This window comes from Numida meleagris, chromosome 2 (assembly GCF_002078875.1).
Source record: "Numida meleagris isolate 19003 breed g44 Domestic line chromosome 2, NumMel1.0, whole genome shotgun sequence".
Classification (NCBI taxonomy): domain Eukaryota; kingdom Metazoa; phylum Chordata; class Aves; order Galliformes; family Numididae; genus Numida; species Numida meleagris.
In genome coordinates this window covers 51,666,576-51,684,347 of record NC_034410.1, presented here as the reverse complement: position 1 = coordinate 51,684,347, position 17,772 = coordinate 51,666,576, and the positions used below count along the sequence as shown (strand labels likewise).

Genomic DNA, 17,772 nt, shown 5'->3' with positions numbered 1-17,772 from the left:
AAGGAGAATTCTAACAGAAGGAGTGACAAGATTATTGTTGGCTCATTTTCTTTTCTTATATCTATCCTTAATGTGAAGAATTCTCAGCATGACAAAGATATAATTCTAGGTCATCTCTATTTTGCTTTTCTCATGTTGCATTGAGGAGTAATCCCACTTCTGATGTCTAACACCTCACTTGAGGTGTTAACCTGGATCCCCACACACTTCCTCTGAAGGAATTAACCAATTTTTCTTTTGTTATCAGGAGAATGAATAAGAAAACGTACAGTCGTGGCCCACCAGACCAATAGTTTGTTGTTTCCAATAGTTTGTTGTTGACCTGCTTTATGTTCTATATACTGAAATACATAGTATCTCAGATATGTTTAATATTAATTCCAGGTTTTCAGACAATTACTGAGTTTTTAAAAGGGACTCTCCTTCTTCTTCCACTATAAAACCACAGAAAAGTTTGTTAGATAAGGTTGAGCAACTTGGTAAGCTTCTACAATGAAATGACCAAGCCACCAGATCATGAGAGAACAGTGGATATTGTCTGCCTGTAGTAAGGCCTTCAACACTATCTCCCATAAGATCCTCACATATTGATATATGGGCTGGATGGCAGACAGTGAGGTGGACTGAATGCTGACAGGGGATCTTACCAATGCTTATAAATATCGAAGGAGTGGGTGTCAAGCAGATGGGGCGAGGCTTTTTACAGTGGGGTCCAGTGATAGAACAAGGGGCAACAGGCACAAACTGGAAAACAGACAAACATGAGGAAAACATTTACTTGGAGGGTTACAGAGCACTGGAACAAGTTGCTCAGAGAGGCTGTGGAGGGTCCTCCTATGGAGATATTCAAAATCTGCCTGGACACTTTGCTGTGCAACCTGCTCTAGGGAACCTGCTTCAGCAGGGGTGCTGGACTCAGTGAGCTTGAGAGGCTCCTCCAAATCTCTATGATTAACTGATTCTGTGAATTTTAAAGGAAATCTTTAACACCCATTTAAGAAAGTGCTAGCCCTTCTTAAGGAACCATGATTGGAAAGCATATGGAAAGTGAACTGGTACAGCAGGTCTGCTTGCAGATTGTCATCAAATACAAGAGGGTGTTCAAAAATGTGTAAAATGCTCCCACATCAACCAATAACTGAAATTTGTCATGAAAAAGAAGAATGAAAATTCATTTTCAGGGAGAAAAACAATCTGGTACAATTAAAATTCCATTAGTGGTTTCAAATCCTGAGCTAGTAATGTTTCTCTTCAGATGATGATCTACAGGAATAAGCCCTCTCTTGCCAGCCTTCCTTTATACAATTTTATTCATCTTGGCACCTGTGTTTCATAAAATGCACGTGTTTCAATAAGTTGACTTCTCAGTTTATTATTAAACAGCGTAGAAATTTTCTGCCTGAACAGGCCAGTGTATTACCGACTCCAATCAGCCCTACTTTTCTCTTCTGGTTCTATCTCAAAAATGGAGCACAACATTCTGTTTTTCAGTACTAAAGAGAAATCACAAGAAAAAGAGCTACTGCTTACACATGATGGAAATATGAACTCCCAGTGTCCTCTTAAGTCTCTGGAGCGCAGGTACCCTGAATTAGTGATTAAAACTCAAACCGTTAATTTACCAGAAACTGAAAAACAATGAGGTAATGTAAAACTCATCGCTGCTTTATTTAACCTAATCAAATCCTTCAAAAGTCTCTTTCTTGTCTCTAACCTAGCTAAGTTGTATTTTCACCCAAACTGTCTTTTCGTCTTGTTTATATACCGGCTATTATCAACCACAAGAAAACTGTTAGGTATGCCTAAAATACTAATTGTGTTGCAGAGAAAAAAGCTTGCTTTTACCAGAGAAGCTGCAGGCTGTTCTACTTAATCCAGAAAAGTGATAGGTGAAGTTGATATATATCAGGGAACAACACCCCTTCCAGTTTCTTTACAACACAATCCATCAAACAGTTGCTTCCAGAAGGACTCCTTGGTTTAAGCACATTGTGGCTCCAACTAATTGCTCTCACAGAGAAACAGTTAGTGCATTTGCATGCACTATATGTCTGAGTTAAAAAGCCCTCACAGAACTGGATATGTATGAAGAATTATGCCAAGGCACCTGCACTGGCTCCTTGCACATCAACTGAGCTGCATCAGAAGTTATTACTGCAGATACAGAATTGAGTAAATCTGCCCCTGGGACCTCCACTGCACTGAGTGATCACAGGTATGACAGCCTTGGTGTCATGGGCTATCTGAGAACCAGAGAATCCAGGCATTTGAAAAGGAGAACTGTCTTCCAGTTCTGTCTTTCAAGCTAATAAGGAGATCAATAAAATATACAGACTTTCTATAACATCAAATCCGTGCTATGTGTCATTTTAACAATAGCAAAGATGTTCCATGAACTGTAGCATTTTGGAAGAGGAGGAGTGTGACAGAGTACTGGAGTGCTTCTCTCTGCCTGCAGAGCTATCAGGCTCATGAACCATAATGTAAATTCTCCTCCTCTGGGATAACCCCTGGAAAAAAAAGACTTTGATTTCTTAGTCAAATCTTTTCAAAAAGCTAGGGGAACACTCTGTAAACTTACGAGTTGGTGAAGTTTTATACACTGCATGATTTATGTTTGCTTTCCATAGCTTTGCCAGAGGAAAATCTGTATATTTAGTCATCTGCCAGACAAGAGAGCCATAAAAGCACAAGCCAAATGACTGCACATTTTCCTTTAATGGTTAACTAAGAATGCTGAAGCCGCAATAATTGACTTAGTCAAAGGTAGAATATCCTTTCCAGTCTGTCTGGGGTATTACAGTGTAAGAGAGACTGCTTATCATAAACTCACAGGTAAGCACCCAGGAATGTTTACACCATGTTATGAAGCATGACGCAAATACTCTTAGGTGAGCTAACTACAAACACGTCATCTGCAGTGCAGAGCCACATGGATTTACAACTTCAAGTCCAGAAGCTGTACATCGCAATTGCCCTGTGCAATTTCAGCTAACGATCCCCACCTCTTAAGATAAAGGTTCCTCGATTGAATGAGCTAAGAAATCTGTATGCTAAAATTCAGCCATACTATTAATTGTTTGGTGGTCTGTTTTAGGTCTCATTCTGCAAAACACTGAAGACCTTCAAATTTTGTTAATACCACTGAAAATTGAGAGCTCTGATTCAGTCCTGGGAACATGCAGAATGTGGCAGGCCTGGCCCTTTCTTTGCATTGCTGTTCTCTGAACCCTAAGAAAAGTTTTGACTTTTTCATTATGAATCCTTCCAATACAATAAAATAATTCCAGCTTCTAGTCCACCTTTTCTGGAATGCAAGTAATGCAACAGTGTAAAAAGCATCCTTCAACTGAACACAAGATACTGAATGTATATTTCTATATTCCTGTTACTAAGCAAATATTATTTCATAGATGGTGAATAGGTCAATATTTTTGTCATTCTCCACAATTTCAAGATTTTACTGAGATTTGGAAAAATATTCCTGTCCCAGCTTGGGACCAACTAGCAAACTTGACATTACCTTTCTCTTTATAAATACATTCAGACCAGATAAATGTAAATCTTTAATCTTCCTTCTTTCTGCATTTTAATGTAACACTTAGCTAACATACTGAAATGGAAAATAACTTTCAAGGGACAAATGAAACTTCAGCTTTCAGAAGAACTCAGGAAAACAACTACACAAAGAGAAATGCCATTTCTACTAAAAAAAAACCAGCAACATAAATGGATCTGAGTGATTTACTGAAAAGAATTCTGCTTTTGTGGATTTTACCCTTTTTTACTCTACCACATGTATGGTGAAGACACCATACAGATTTTCATATGAACACTCCCATCATTGGGCAAATTCAATAAACAATATTGCAAAAGACTACAGGGCCTTAAAGGGCCAAGGGGAAAAAAAGAACTTCCATAAAATCACAACAAAACAACTGCTTTTTCCTCCAAACAAACTAATTATGGAAGCAGTGCTAGACAATATGAGATCCAGAGAATGGAAAAGAAGAAGAGGCTGTAGGAGACAACCCTTTTTTCAATCCTTCTGATACTGCCATTCAGACTCAAGTGAACTTGAAACCAAGGCACCAGTAAGTGAACTTGTCACCAGTAAATGACAGAAAGCCAAGAATAAGATAAATACAAACAGAAACTTAAAAGAAAAAGCAAATGGTGCTGTAGAACACCCAACTTTTAATAAATCATTTACCAGTTGTTTAGGCAGGCTCACTGTGATACAGTCATACAAAAAACTTAATAGGAAAATCAAAGTTTACTTCAGTACAGAAGGCATTGAGAGAGACCATAGTACAGCAGCAAGGAGATATTTCAGTAACATACTCTTTTCACAATGAAATGGTCTTACAAAATGATTTCAGCTGCTATTTATTTTAATATCATTCTTGTCCAGAAGATTGACAGTAGTGCTTGTGAACTTCTCATGCAAAGATAATTTATTTAAAGTAAGATATTGCTAGTAATTAAAATTTATAGTGTAATGTAAAATTAAATGCTTTGTTTTCTATGGTGCCTTTCATCTGTGAATTTCAAAGCAGTTTAGAGCATTAGTATACATCAAATGGATTTCAAGTTGATTACAGACTAGGAAATCTCTTCAGATTGAAACTGAGGCAAAAGGGTAATGATGTAACTTTTAAAACCAGCTGAATGTTTCAGGATGCTTACTCTGATATGTGTTATATCTGGTCTGTTTTTCAAAGGATGATTTTTCAGCATTTAGCATAAACAGGTCCCTTAAAGATGACTGTCAAATTGGTCTAAATTCATTACTTCTGCAAATGCAGACCCACACAACCAATCCATTTGAGTCAAGCCACAAAATTAAACGCAGTGTTTCTGACTCCCTTAACAGAACAGGTATTGGGCTCCATTCAGGTTACCTGCCACAAGATCTGAAATACTAAAGTGATTTATGTTTCACTGAGCCACATGTTCCTCACAGCTACCTTCAATCAGCAGAGAGAAGTACTAGCTATTTTCAGAGCTCTTGCTTATATTCTTTGACTACATTTATCCACTGTTTCTATAAAGAGCCACAGAATGTGCTTAAATTCATTCTAGGATCTAGTCAGCTTCTGAATACAACCTATTAAGATTATAAGGAAATTTTTTATATTCTTTAAAAAGACTTTAGTTGAAGCAAGTTATTCTCCATGTGGCAGGACTAATGGTGCTTTGTTTCCTACAGATCTGTCTGATGGCCCTATGTTACCATACTGCAATAACTCCAGTTTCTCCTATGCATCTCTGCTAGTGCTTCCCACACTTCGGAGTATCTCCACTTTCTCTCTTCTGCCTTCTCTGAGCATTCACAGCTCTCTCTCACATCTCTAGCTGCCAGACAAGATGGTATCACTTGTTTGTGGCCTGCACTCGTGGTGGACCTCAGCTCACTTGGGCAAGCTGGCCAACCAGTGGCCCAAACATAATAGGCAACTGCTGAGCTCCTCAACTTTACCCAGTCACAAGTTTTTCACAGCTTTTAGGAATTTAGCATCTTTGGGACACTTACCTTCCAAACTGACTAGGAAACTGTCTGATGGACTTGCAGCACAATTGCATAAAGCACAGCTCCGAAGGAAATCAGGTTAAGAAAACTAAGCTCTCTAAGTAGGAAAGGATAGTTGGGGTTGAGACATTCTTGGTAAAACAACACCCTGCATTCTCAGGAACACTTAAGATGGACAGTGATGGCTATATGGTTTTTCATTTACACAAAATAAATAAATAAATGGGAAGTTCAGAGTTTGTCTGCAGGTATACCCACACAGCAGGCAAAAGGAGCTTGCTCTAACCATGTGCCTAACTTGCCAGAGCAGGTAAAAGCAATGGAGTCTGCATACACTTGCTTGGCTCAGTGCTGCAGTAAGCACATCGGTTGGCTTAGGGGGAAGCAAGTACCTGTCTACACAAAGAGTTGGTGCAAAAGGCTTTCATCTGCCTGTAGAATACCATGTAGAAATATATGCAAGTCTTCTGTCTGTTCAGCAGCAAGGATTAGAATGTGGGAGATACTAGAAAGCAGAAAAAAAGGTTGACTATGGGAATTGAAACTACTGTCCTAAAAGCAATTCTAAATAAGCATTAAGTTAATGTAGTTCATTAGGACACTGCAGCAAGGAATCAGTCTTCAGTTTCTGAGGAGCTAGGCCACTGGATCTGACTGTACTGCCATCTTTAAGTAAGTTCTTCAGTAAAAGCATTTTTAGTCACAAGTCTTCAACTTTCTAACAAATTTCTGCTAAACAAATGTATTAAACTTCATCTAAAGAAAACAAAACAAAAAAAATCAAAACCCAACAGGTCTTTTATACAATAGAGAATATCAGGTACGATTAGCAAGCTGTAAATACCTCCAAGGCAACTGTGACACTGTGGCATTGCTCTCTGGCTGTATCACAGCTATGTCCACAAATGCCTAACTGTTAAAAAGGAACATACTGTCATTAATTTGCTATAAAAACACAGAAGAAGATGTTTCAAGTTAGCATCCATCAGATCTCCAAATGAATGTCTGCAAATTATTCTATCTGTTTAGGCCATCTAGTCTTCTGTCCTGGGCTTCCTTTCACATTTCTGGCTGTGGTTCTAAATTTACAAACACGCTATGAACTAAAAATTTAAAAGTAGAAGATGCTAGTTAGATAAAAGATCAAGCAAGTGATCTGGTGACAGAGTGGGGTGCAGGTGACTGTGCTGTGACTAGAGTTTTGTGTCTTGAAGAAGTGTGCATTACATTATCTTACTGGATTACTCTGGAGACAGGAGTGCTGTGACGGAAAACTCTAGCTCACTCAGAAGACATGAAGATAGAGATTGGATTTCTGCCTGACAGCAGTTTATGGACAGTTGTTTTGTGAAATGAAAAGAGAATAATACTTTTGTTATCACTGTCAGATTAAGTACGCATAGCAGGGAGAGAAAGTTCTCAAGAAAACACTGAGAATTGTTTTATTCTAAGAAGTAGAACTTATGTGATATTATGATGACAGCCAAATATTAAACATCTGAAACTGGTAGCCAAGAGAACAAGTTTAATAGTCCTCAGGTGTGGTAAAAATGATACAGAAACAACCACATATATGTAAAGAATATATATGCACTTTATCATGTTTCTTAGCTGAACCAGAGTAGGGAAATACTATGGAAGATTGTAGACAAAATGAAGGTCCAAAGAAAACCATAGCGTATCATAGTATGGTTAGACAATTTATTCTGTTACAACACAGAGTGAGTGAGATGCACTGGACAGACACTAGCCATTTTCTAGATCTGTTGAAAATGCACCATGAAGACAACCTGGAGAGTAAACGGTGGCTCACATCAGTATTTGAGATTCTGCAAATTCTGAAATTAGATGTTTTGCTTCCAGAATTTAGAAACATATTTCCTCCATCTGCTAGTCTGTGGTATCTTTTTTCTCCACGCTACATGGATTTATCCATCCAACCATTAATTATTTATTTTTGGTGAAAAAGGCAACTACAATATTCAGTCAAATCTTCATTTTCCAAGTCAGAGATAGAAACGCACCCCCGGTCCCTTCTAAAAGGACTAGATGCTCAATTTGCATGATCTCCAAGAGAAATATCCCCCACCTTTCTTTTCCACCTACTGAAGTTAAACTTTAGAAGTACTGGTGTTCACAAAAACGGAAACCTTAAGATTCTGAAGGAGTTGTAAGTTTATGCCCCCAGAAGTCTTGCTCTCCATTCTAGGATGGTAATCTATCTTTTCCAGAGATCTGACACTAAATGAAAACAACTGTCGCCCCCCTGCACTCTAGAGCACTCTGCAGAGCACTGTGTAAGATTGATTTGAGGGATTTCATAATCCTGAACATCATAAAAGGAAGAATGCATCAGGGTATCTAAAAACGTATCTTTGTATACCATCTATTACTGGGTACCCTGGATGCCAGTGCTTCATTGCTAGAAGGAACTGAAATCCAGCCTAAAATCTTTCAAAGGTCTTCTCGCAGAGAGGAAAGTGAGAAGCTAATGTTACAAGCTTTTGGAAACCATTTATTAGCACAGAAGAACTCAGTAATATGTCAATTAACTGTAGCTGCACCAAACATTACACCTCTACCTTCATTGGAGGTCATGATAAAAAAGTTTTGTATTTCTCACTACTCTGTCTCTCAATATATTGACCAAAAACCAGAGAGGAATTCTTCAGTAATTCATTCTACCTCAGATACCCAAAACACCCAACCAATTGTTGACCAATTGTGAAGATGAGAATATTCTTTCTGGGCTAAACCATATCCTTTTCACTGGAATAAAATATTGCATCTACAACCATATTTTGCCCACTTCTTTGGAGAAAGGTAAACTACCTTTAGTAGGGTTGCAAACAGTATTTTAGAAGATGTTTTCAAATATTCAGGAAAAGAGGTAGGCATGTTAGGTAGATCTGATAGAATGGCTCATTGCTGGTGTGGATTAAAAGCAATTCTTCTGACTATGAACTTCAAGTACATCCTGTAGCACACAAATAAAAAATTGTAGCATCAAACCTCATATGTCTAGAAAGATTTAACTGTGTTCTTTCAGATACAGGAGGATTTAAAATAATTTTTCTGAAGTTTGAAGATGTTCAGCATGCACATATATTAACTGCAGGAAAAGTCTTATTCAATGGAAGCTTGCAGGAAAGGTGTTAAGTCTCTGTTTCTCCATAAATGAGAAATATTTTCCAGTCATTATGTCTCTTTTTTTTACTTGGCATACATACAACTACTCTGCACTTTGATGTGCTCATTTTGGACTCTGAATGTTGTTTGTACAAAGACCCAGTAACAGGAAAAACTGTAACTTTTAGGCCAGGGGGAAAAAAATGCAGTGTATTTTTCAGTTCTGCCAAAACTTCACATCTTTGCATTTTGTTACATGTGTTCTATCTTAAATTTACCACTGTTCACTTAAAAAGAGAAAATATTAAAAAATTTTGAGGGAATTTTTCTACTATACCATGTCTTTACAGGTCTTGCAGAATTACTCTACAGAAAAAACATGTCACTCTCAAAATCAATTCATCCATATATGGTTGCTGATGTCTTACCGGTTTTGGAAATGGGAAAATAATTTCCTGCATGTTAGAGGGAGAAGACTCCGCTGAAACTATATCAACAAATAAATTTGGGAAACAGAAGTTTTAGCACTGACTTGAATGAAAACAAAGTTAGAGAAAGGGTGAAAACTTCAGAAAACTCCATTCCTCATGTACAAATGATGACATGCAGGTTAGTACAGTGTCCTCTGAGAATTTAGTGCACAAAGAGTTAATAGAAAAATCCTATTCTTTGAGTTTTAAAAAGCTTAATCCAAACCTCATCTTCTGGTCTGATGACCAGACTTCTGAATACAGTCCTTTAGTTATACACGTACAGCTGATTTCAGTCAACATAGACAATATAACAAACTTGGAATGTCTGCATATCTACAAGCCAGTCATGAAACCTATCAGGCTAATTATAAACTGCTGGTCTCAGCCAGTCATTTCCATAACAGGTTCAAGGAGTATTACTGAGGACTTACTGGACTGCTTATCTTTCCCTTGGGTTCTGCAATCTTACCCTACTTACACTACTTTATGTACAAGCCTCTTTGTTCACAGCATTTATTTCACTCTACAGGCCAACTGACTTCATCTCTCTTTCCTTAAAAAAAAAAGAAAAAACAACAAACAACTTTCTGTAAACAAGTAGCCTCTATCTACACATGTAGTTGGAAGAATATGATCCTAAGAAGTTAACTGCTACTGATTTCTCATTTAAGTAATAACTGCTATAAAAATATATATTAGGCGTCTTTCCACTTTTTAATATGTCCAGATTACCTTTAAAATCTGTCTCTTCCATGCTAAAATAATGAGCAGAAGAACAAAATGGGAGTAGAGAACAAAGTATATGCTTTTTGCAGTAGGATGTATCACTTCTGTTAAAAAAACTGAAGCTGAACTTTTTTTCATACAGACGCTATTTAAAACAGATAAGAGACAGGACTTATTTCAAATACCATGGGATAACATGGTATCACCAACTCTGGAGAAACAGGCCTGAATCCAGTTTGTTCGCAGTGTAGGTAGAATGATCTTTGGTTCGCACTTCCCTAAGAGGTCCTATGTCCTGGAATCAAAATGCATCCTCACAAATATAGCCTCTGAAATCAGAAGTTTATTTATGCTGCCTGTTAAGCTGAACAAAGGACAGACTGTATTTTTTCCTTGAAAAGTGGGAAGCCACTGCATAATGTTTAATTAGTACAGTTACAGAGGGAGACAGACAAGCTTTAAGAACTATGCCATTCTCTTCCTGCTAATGACAGCAGAGAAATAGTCCTAGTGCAAGGATCATTGTTATCATAATGCTCCACTGCTAGAAGTGGAAATAGAAAAAAACAATTCAGAGACCATTACTAGGTCACAGCAACTTATCTTTTCTTCCACTGCAAATCTAGTAAAGGTGATGCTTCTTTTTGTTTTTCTTGCCTTCCTGCCCAATATAAACCAAAGCAAACAGAGAACTGTCTATAGCAGAACAGAGGAACATGAGCTACTGGCAATTTAAAAGGGCCTGAATGGCCTTCCATTTTAAAAAAAAGAATTTCTAAGAGGAGTCAGTGAGATTGGTTAGACAAAGCAAAGCATCATAAGAACAGACCCATGTTTCAGTACTTTTTTGAAACAATGAAATGCCAGAAGTGATCAAGCACAGGGCTGATAGCCCATGCTTCACTAAACCACACCTGAAACTATCAAAGCGAAAGCAACTCCCGAAGGCAGAGAGATCTGGAGGCAGATAGAAAAATAAAAAGATCACAATATGCATTCAGAATTTTTGATAAAGAACCAATTTGTTTGCACACGTACAAGGTAAAGTGAAGAACAAGTTTGCTCTGCTGGCTGTGCCATACACAGGCAAGGACACTGGCAGGAAGAAAAGGCGTACTGCTTTCTCTGGGCCTTTTTAAAGGCTTGTAGTAGGTACAGAGCAGCAAGAAGGCTCTTGGAGAGCACTGTATAGCTTCCAAGCACCAGGCTGCTTGATGTACTAAAAGATCACACATGATATTCTTAGAAAAGGATCCAGGAGAGCAGAGCCCTTACTCCTATCCTCTTCACATTCACAAAGAAGAACAAAAACATAAAGTCGCAAGTAATACAACTAGAATATCTGAATACAGTACCTCATCACAATTCCTTTTTCAAAGCTTGCTGTTGTATTTACAATTACTCCTTCTCTTTCTTCTCCCAGTCTCTCACTTCTTCCCAACAGCAGCAGTGACACTTGTATGCAGTCTAGTCTAAACTGACAGCTTTTGTGTTTTGCATTTCTATTTCTGAATTGCTCTAAAAGGATTGTTCACTTCTGCATAAAATGTCCTTACCATTCCAAGTGATTTTCAACAAAAGCAGACATGGGGCTGATCTGTACAGTGTAAGTGTCATTGGCTGAGTACTCAAACAGCCCGTAATAGGGATTGAAGAGCTCCTGAGACAGAAGGAAAAAGAATTCTCGAGAGGGGCCACTGTAGTCCAGCCTGTAATTGAAAAAGTAAAAACCATAAAAATGAGACTCACTCACATTTGAGTAGATTTCCTTGTTTTTACATACACTGGCTGCTATTACCTACCTCTGCACAATTAAGTGTTTCTAACATGATATAGTTTCTCTCCCAAAACTTGATTCTGGAGCCTAAAGGGCAGAGGGCAAAGACTCTTCTCTCACTTTTTAGCTTTTTAGTGAGTGGGTTTGAACTGCCTGTGAGCACCTGGGTTTTCAGATCAGACAGCTCAGATAGAAGCAAAAATTGATCCTACTCCGCTACACCCAAAGATACAACCTAGCCCCTGCTATGATTTCTTAGAGTGTATAAGGTCAATACTGAGGAAGACCAAGTCTCAGACAAACTCTTTTAAGACTGAATGGTGATTCGTCAGTTATTCCATCCAAGCTCTTTCAGCTTCCTAATAGTTTCAAAAATATGTGGTACACCTTAAGTTGTGCTTTGCTATTGCATGATTTTGCTCCATAGAGAGTGAACTTTTTTCCTTTTTTTTTCAGTTTAACTTTTAAATCAGTTTGCAGTTATCTCAAACTGAAAACAAACAAACAAAAAGCCATCATGAATGAATTAATCTCAATTGTGATGGATTTATTAAAAACAGATCATCCTTTAATAATGGTGCTTAGGTAGGTTTTTCAATCTCAAATATATCTACATATAGCAAAATGAACAAATGATTTGCAGCCATATATCATGAATGCCGAAACAGTTTCTGAGGTGGGCATTATTCCTTATACTTAATAAATGTCAAACAAGTGGAAAACTGCAGCTGGATCAGAATGCTTTGTAATATGTTTCAAGTTATGGAAGCATAATCACAACAGTTTGAATGATTGGTTTGTGCAACAATAAAGATGATAATGGGCAGGCAGGTCCACTCTTTTCTGCTTTGCATTTAGAAGCTCAGTACTGTTCCCCTTCAGCAGCTTTAGGCCTGAGATCATGTGAGTGAGACTAAACCCAAAACAGCAAAAGGGGATGGTAATAAACCCACTTGAACTAGAAGTGCTAACCATGTAACAGATCTGGTTCAGTGGACACTGTACTAGGCAATCCTGCAATCCTGCTGATGGCTGGAGTAAAGAACTGTAAACAACACCGGCTTATAATCATAAACCTCCAGATATTGCACTTCTGGGCAGCACATTAACTCATCATAAGGCTTCATAGTTCATTTTCAATGTCATTTTAACTTTGAAACATGCTGAAAGCTCTGACTATACAGCATCATGTGGCCATACAGCATCAACTATCCAGTAGGGAATGGCTAACTTGGGAGTCCCTCTAGGAGAACCTATATTAGCATCAAACATCAGAAACCCAGGAAGAATGTATCTTCAGATGTAAATGAATCAGTGAAAAATGAATGAATTTGAGAATCAGATTGGTTTATAATTTCTCCTGAGGATACTTTGCCACACACGATAAAAGTTCTTACAGATGTGGGGAAAATAACATGACTTTGGCCAGTGTAAGCATACTAGAATGCTATTCCAAAAATGCAAAATGAGGTATTTTGCATGTTTATCCTTTACTTGCAAGTCAGTGACAAAATCAGCTGTAAAAGATGACCTCTATTAGATAATATTGATTCCATGGAGTATAGCAAGTAAGAATAAAAAAACCTCCTGACTCTGAGGTAACTGAGTGACTCTCTTTGAGACTCCTTACTTTTATTTTCCAGTGGACCTAATATAACTCTGAACAAACTCAGCTCTTCAGAAGCTCTCCACTTGACATACTATCTCAGAGCTGACAGCGTCAGTGGTTGCTGGACACTCTGAGAACTGTGCCCAGAGCTTTACTGTTCTGGTACTTTTGTAATGGAAAACTTAGTTTTTGTTCTGCTTTGTTTTGTTTGTTTGTTTTCAATAAATGAAACCTTACATACAAAGCTATTGAAAAGTATTATTTCAAGCCTTTGTTACGAGGAACACTGGCAACATGCACGGTGGTTTCTCCATTAAGAAGAATATGGATTAAGCCACAATTAAAATGTACCTCTTGAGGTGATCTGGGGTGGCTTTGGGAGGTTCTGTTTAGATTCAGAAACAAAAGGTCAGTGGCTTGCTTTAACCATACATGCATGGTTCTGGGGTTTGTAAGGCTGGCAGAAAGTCTCCTGAGAAAAGATCTTATCAAGAGAATTCTATTGAATTAATTTTTCAGCTGGCTGAGTCAAACTGTTATGACTGATATTTCTCACTTTAGCCAGAAAAATGAAATCCACATACACTAACAAATGTTCACTGGATGGCATCCAAAGCAAAAACATTTGAAGCAAAACTAGATTCATTTTTTAGAGTAACAAAAGGGGTAAAGTTTTTGTCACTAACTATAGTCCTGAGAGTGATTCAATGCGTAACCATGGGCCTGTAGTTCAGTTTTGTCTTCCATTCAATCTAAATATTTATGGCAACAAGGTGACATCAGATTTAACCACTTAAATTGTCACTTTGAGACATCTAGATGCTATAGGAAAAAGAAGAATTTTTGCCATTCTGATTCTTAACACATTTGGGCTAATTAAGACGGATTATTAACACAGAAGTAAAACAAAAACTAGAATACAAGCAATGCATAAATGAAGGCTCAGCCTAGTAAACTATATTTTGCAACATAACAGCTACTTCAAAATTGAGAGCATTAGTGGTTCCCTACCCTTCCTCGCCAACAAATGTGATGTAGAGTTTGTTTCTCTGGAGCTCCTTGCGTGAATATGCCATCACCTGGTTGAAGGTGCCTTCCAGCAAGTGGTCACGTCGTATAATTAACCTGCAAAGGGAGGCGGAAATAGAGATATAATGATTGAATCTCGTGTGAGTCTGTAAGCCTGAAGGTAAACAAGAGCTGGTAAAGAGAGAGATTCAATCCCAGAGAAGTCAAATGAAGGTGTGTCCACTGGAGTACATCTACTTGACTAGTATGGGTTTTCAGTGAGTTCTTTCATTAGGCTTTTCTGTATGCTTCAAATGTGAATTTCTTCACAAAGCTGTGACGAGGTTCAAAGCACTGTTCTATTGCTAACACCCTCTGCTCTCTGCACCCTCTACATACCAATTTGTGTGGTAGAGGGGACGGTGAGTTTCATGTGTATGTGAGGTCATAGCATTCTGGGATTGGCCCCAAACTCTTCCTGGATTTAATCCAGTGCATGTCAACGGAATTACTGTTTCTGTAGTAGGGTAAGCAAAGGGAGTATCACCCTTCATTTATACAACACACCTCTCACTCCCTTGTCAGCTTCTAAAACAACTTAAAGAATAATGCTTTTAAATATCATCTGTGCAAGAAATCTTTCTTGATCATGTCATGGACTTTTTAAGAGAGACCCACTAAAATGTATTTCATTCTGCCTGGGACTCCCTTAGCATTACACTAAAGGGGAAAACCAATGGCTAGGACTCCCCAGGTCTGTAAGAATATTTTGATGATGATGTTTGCCTGGAATAAATTACTTAGTTCCAGGTTTTTTTCCCCCCATAACAGATGTGATTTGGTAAGAAGCCAACCTGATGCATAAATTCAACCAGATGCCCAGGAAATACCTTAGAAACATAGAGTCTTTAGCCAAGTAGGATGACTCAATCAAGTACAAGTAGGTACAGAGTCTCAAGCCAACTACCAAGCTGTCTAGGAAGCCAACTCCATAACTAAGACAATGATCCCCAAAACACATGAATAGAGGCAGAAATCTCCCTGTTTCAAATCCTCTAGGGCTATCAACACAAAGAACTACCTAAAGTTGAAACTGCGTAGATGGGATAACTTCTGTAGGGTTGTACTCTGGTTCTGAATTATTAATAAGTAGGTCCAAAGCATTTGGAGCTGCTGCATTACTACAAAGAAATAGCTGGTAATAACCTATAGTTCATTACCATGGACAATTGCCTGAACAGATAGTTTTCCTACTAGTGAATTATAGGAAGGAATATCAACACCCCTGTTGAATGGTTTGGTCAGTGAATATAAATCTGTAAGAAATAAAATTTCCTTACTCTTTTGCAGGGTATACTCTTATCAGATCCTGATGGTTCACACAGGAAGTCCAATCTTCTGTGTGTTTCCCACTCCATGTCAGTCAGTGCCTTCATTCATGGATAATGATTAAAGACAATGCTAGACCACATTAGACTATTTGAGTGACTTGTCGTAATACTTACTTAATTTTACCTGGACCTTGTCCATATCCTTTGGCTTCAAGTTTTCGATAGAAATTGCGTAGTTTGGCTTCAAAATCCCTCCTGTATGGTGAGGGTGCTCTTGCGCTTGCTCGCTGCAGTCCTGGTGGGAAAATAGCATTCTAAACTTCAAGAATCTTTTAAATTCTTCCAACTCATGCAGCTGATGCTTCCAGACACAACTCACTAGCAAATGCTTTAGAAACTTCTTATACTAATAAACAGGGTTTTTACGCAGTATTCATTCTACTCTACCTGGCAATAACGGAGTTTTAAGTTCCTATAACTCAGTGATTCTGATGACTTCCAGGACCTGTATTTTTCACTAAGAGAACAGTTAAGTTGGCATTCTGTATTCATGCCTTTGTGTTGCCTGAGCCTTTGACTATGATTGATCTGAATGGAAATGCAAGGATCAGAAAGGCATGAGAAAGATTGACATGCATAACTCCCACTCATGGTCATTGATATTTAGGTTTTCTTCTCCTTTTGCACATTTAAGAGATCTCTCTCCTTTGCATTGTATAGCAGATCTCCTTTCTTGGCAGGATTAAACCACTGGAGCTCAAAGCAGCACTTCTATCCGGAGCCTAGCACCCCAGCCAAACTGAGAATCAGGTTTCCCAGAGTTAATCTGACTGTATATTAAACACTTCCAGTCATCAACACAAAACCCCTTTGTGCCACCGAGAAGGATTTCCGTCAGCAAGAAATGTGACATTTTCCTATTATGGTTCACACATACAGAAGATTTTCAGTAATTTGGGACCTGCTTTGTTTTGAAGTCTGCATTTTCAAAGTGGCTGATTAGTCCTTTCGTATGAACAAGTGCCATGCCATGGAAAGAAGTCATGGATCACGTCAAAGAATGGATCCATGAAATCCCATTTCTCTTTCTCATTAGAAAAGACAATATAAACAAGCTCTTTTATGAGAAATCTGGCAGAAAGTCCTCCACAGGAAGGTAAAAAAATACTAAATACATTCAGTGGGAGCACAAAGTACTGTGAGTGCCAGGAGGAAAGCACATTTCTAATTCTGTGCCGGTAAAACAGAAAGGCGAATTTACATGCTGTGCAAGGAGAATTCCTTGTGACACTTTTCTTTTGTTAGACTTTTTGTCCCCCGTAACATAAGTGAATTGTGGTTCTCATGGGATTTGAAAGCAGTTGCAGAAATAAGCAAGCAGATAGCATGTTGCAAGTTAGTATTTGCTCTCCCTGTCTTTTCACAAAAACATGGAAAGATCAGTGCATTTCTGTAAGGCATGTCCTTGCCAATACCTAGATTTTGTCTTGCAGGAGACTTGTTTCTCATCTGTCCTGATGTAGAAGAGACGAGCAACATTTATTTACAGTGATGTTCAAACTCATTCATGACAACAGGGCATCCTGACGAAACACTGGTCTCTTGGAGACAAAGGCTCAGCATTTAACATCTTCACATAAAAGAAAATCCATTTTTGCATAGCCACCTCTGAGATTTGGACATCTCTTGTCCAATAATTTTGTTTGAAATCAGATAATTTAAATGGATGTTTTCAAATATCAGCCAAAAATGGATTTTGTCAGATCACATTTCTGTGAATTTCTCAAAATGACCAGTGGACACAGCCATGCAGTGAGACTGCAGTGGGGGTTGTATACCTTGGCAAAATGGAGACATCAGCTCCTCAAATTTCTACAGTATAAACAATAACTACAGAGACATACCACAGCTGGAAATAACCTTCTCAGACAGCATGTCTTTCTGGAAAATATGTTTCCTGTAAAATCTAAGTTCTCAACATGGGAGGTCAGACAGGATGATCAAGATGATTCCATCAGGTCTTAAAATAGGTGAGCCTTGGAAAGAGGTGAAGTATTTGGAACAAAAACTGAAAGTGAGTTAACTCTACAGTAGTACTGGAAGTACTGCAATAAGCCTTTTATTTGGATGTTGCTCTTTGCTCTTGTCACATAACATGAATGTGCTTTCATGTCAGCAAGCTATAT

At 38.1% G+C, this 17,772-nt stretch overlaps 1 protein-coding gene across 4 annotated transcripts in view; it reads right to left on the bottom strand.

Annotated features, from left to right (window-relative positions):
• Positions 1 to 17,772, bottom strand: part of HECW1 (HECT, C2 and WW domain containing E3 ubiquitin protein ligase 1) — a 269,154-nt gene that overhangs the window by 23,978 nt on the left and 227,404 nt on the right. For all 4 annotated transcript variants that reach the window (XM_021387592.1, XM_021387591.1, XM_021387593.1 and 1 more), the window contains 3 exons: positions 15,761 to 15,881; positions 14,259 to 14,372; positions 11,418 to 11,570 (listed from right to left, as the gene is read on the bottom strand). In XM_021387592.1, the coding sequence (XP_021243267.1) occupies positions 11,418 to 11,570; positions 14,259 to 14,372; positions 15,761 to 15,881 (388 nt within the window). The remainder of the gene's footprint in view (positions 1 to 11,417; positions 11,571 to 14,258; positions 14,373 to 15,760; positions 15,882 to 17,772) is intronic.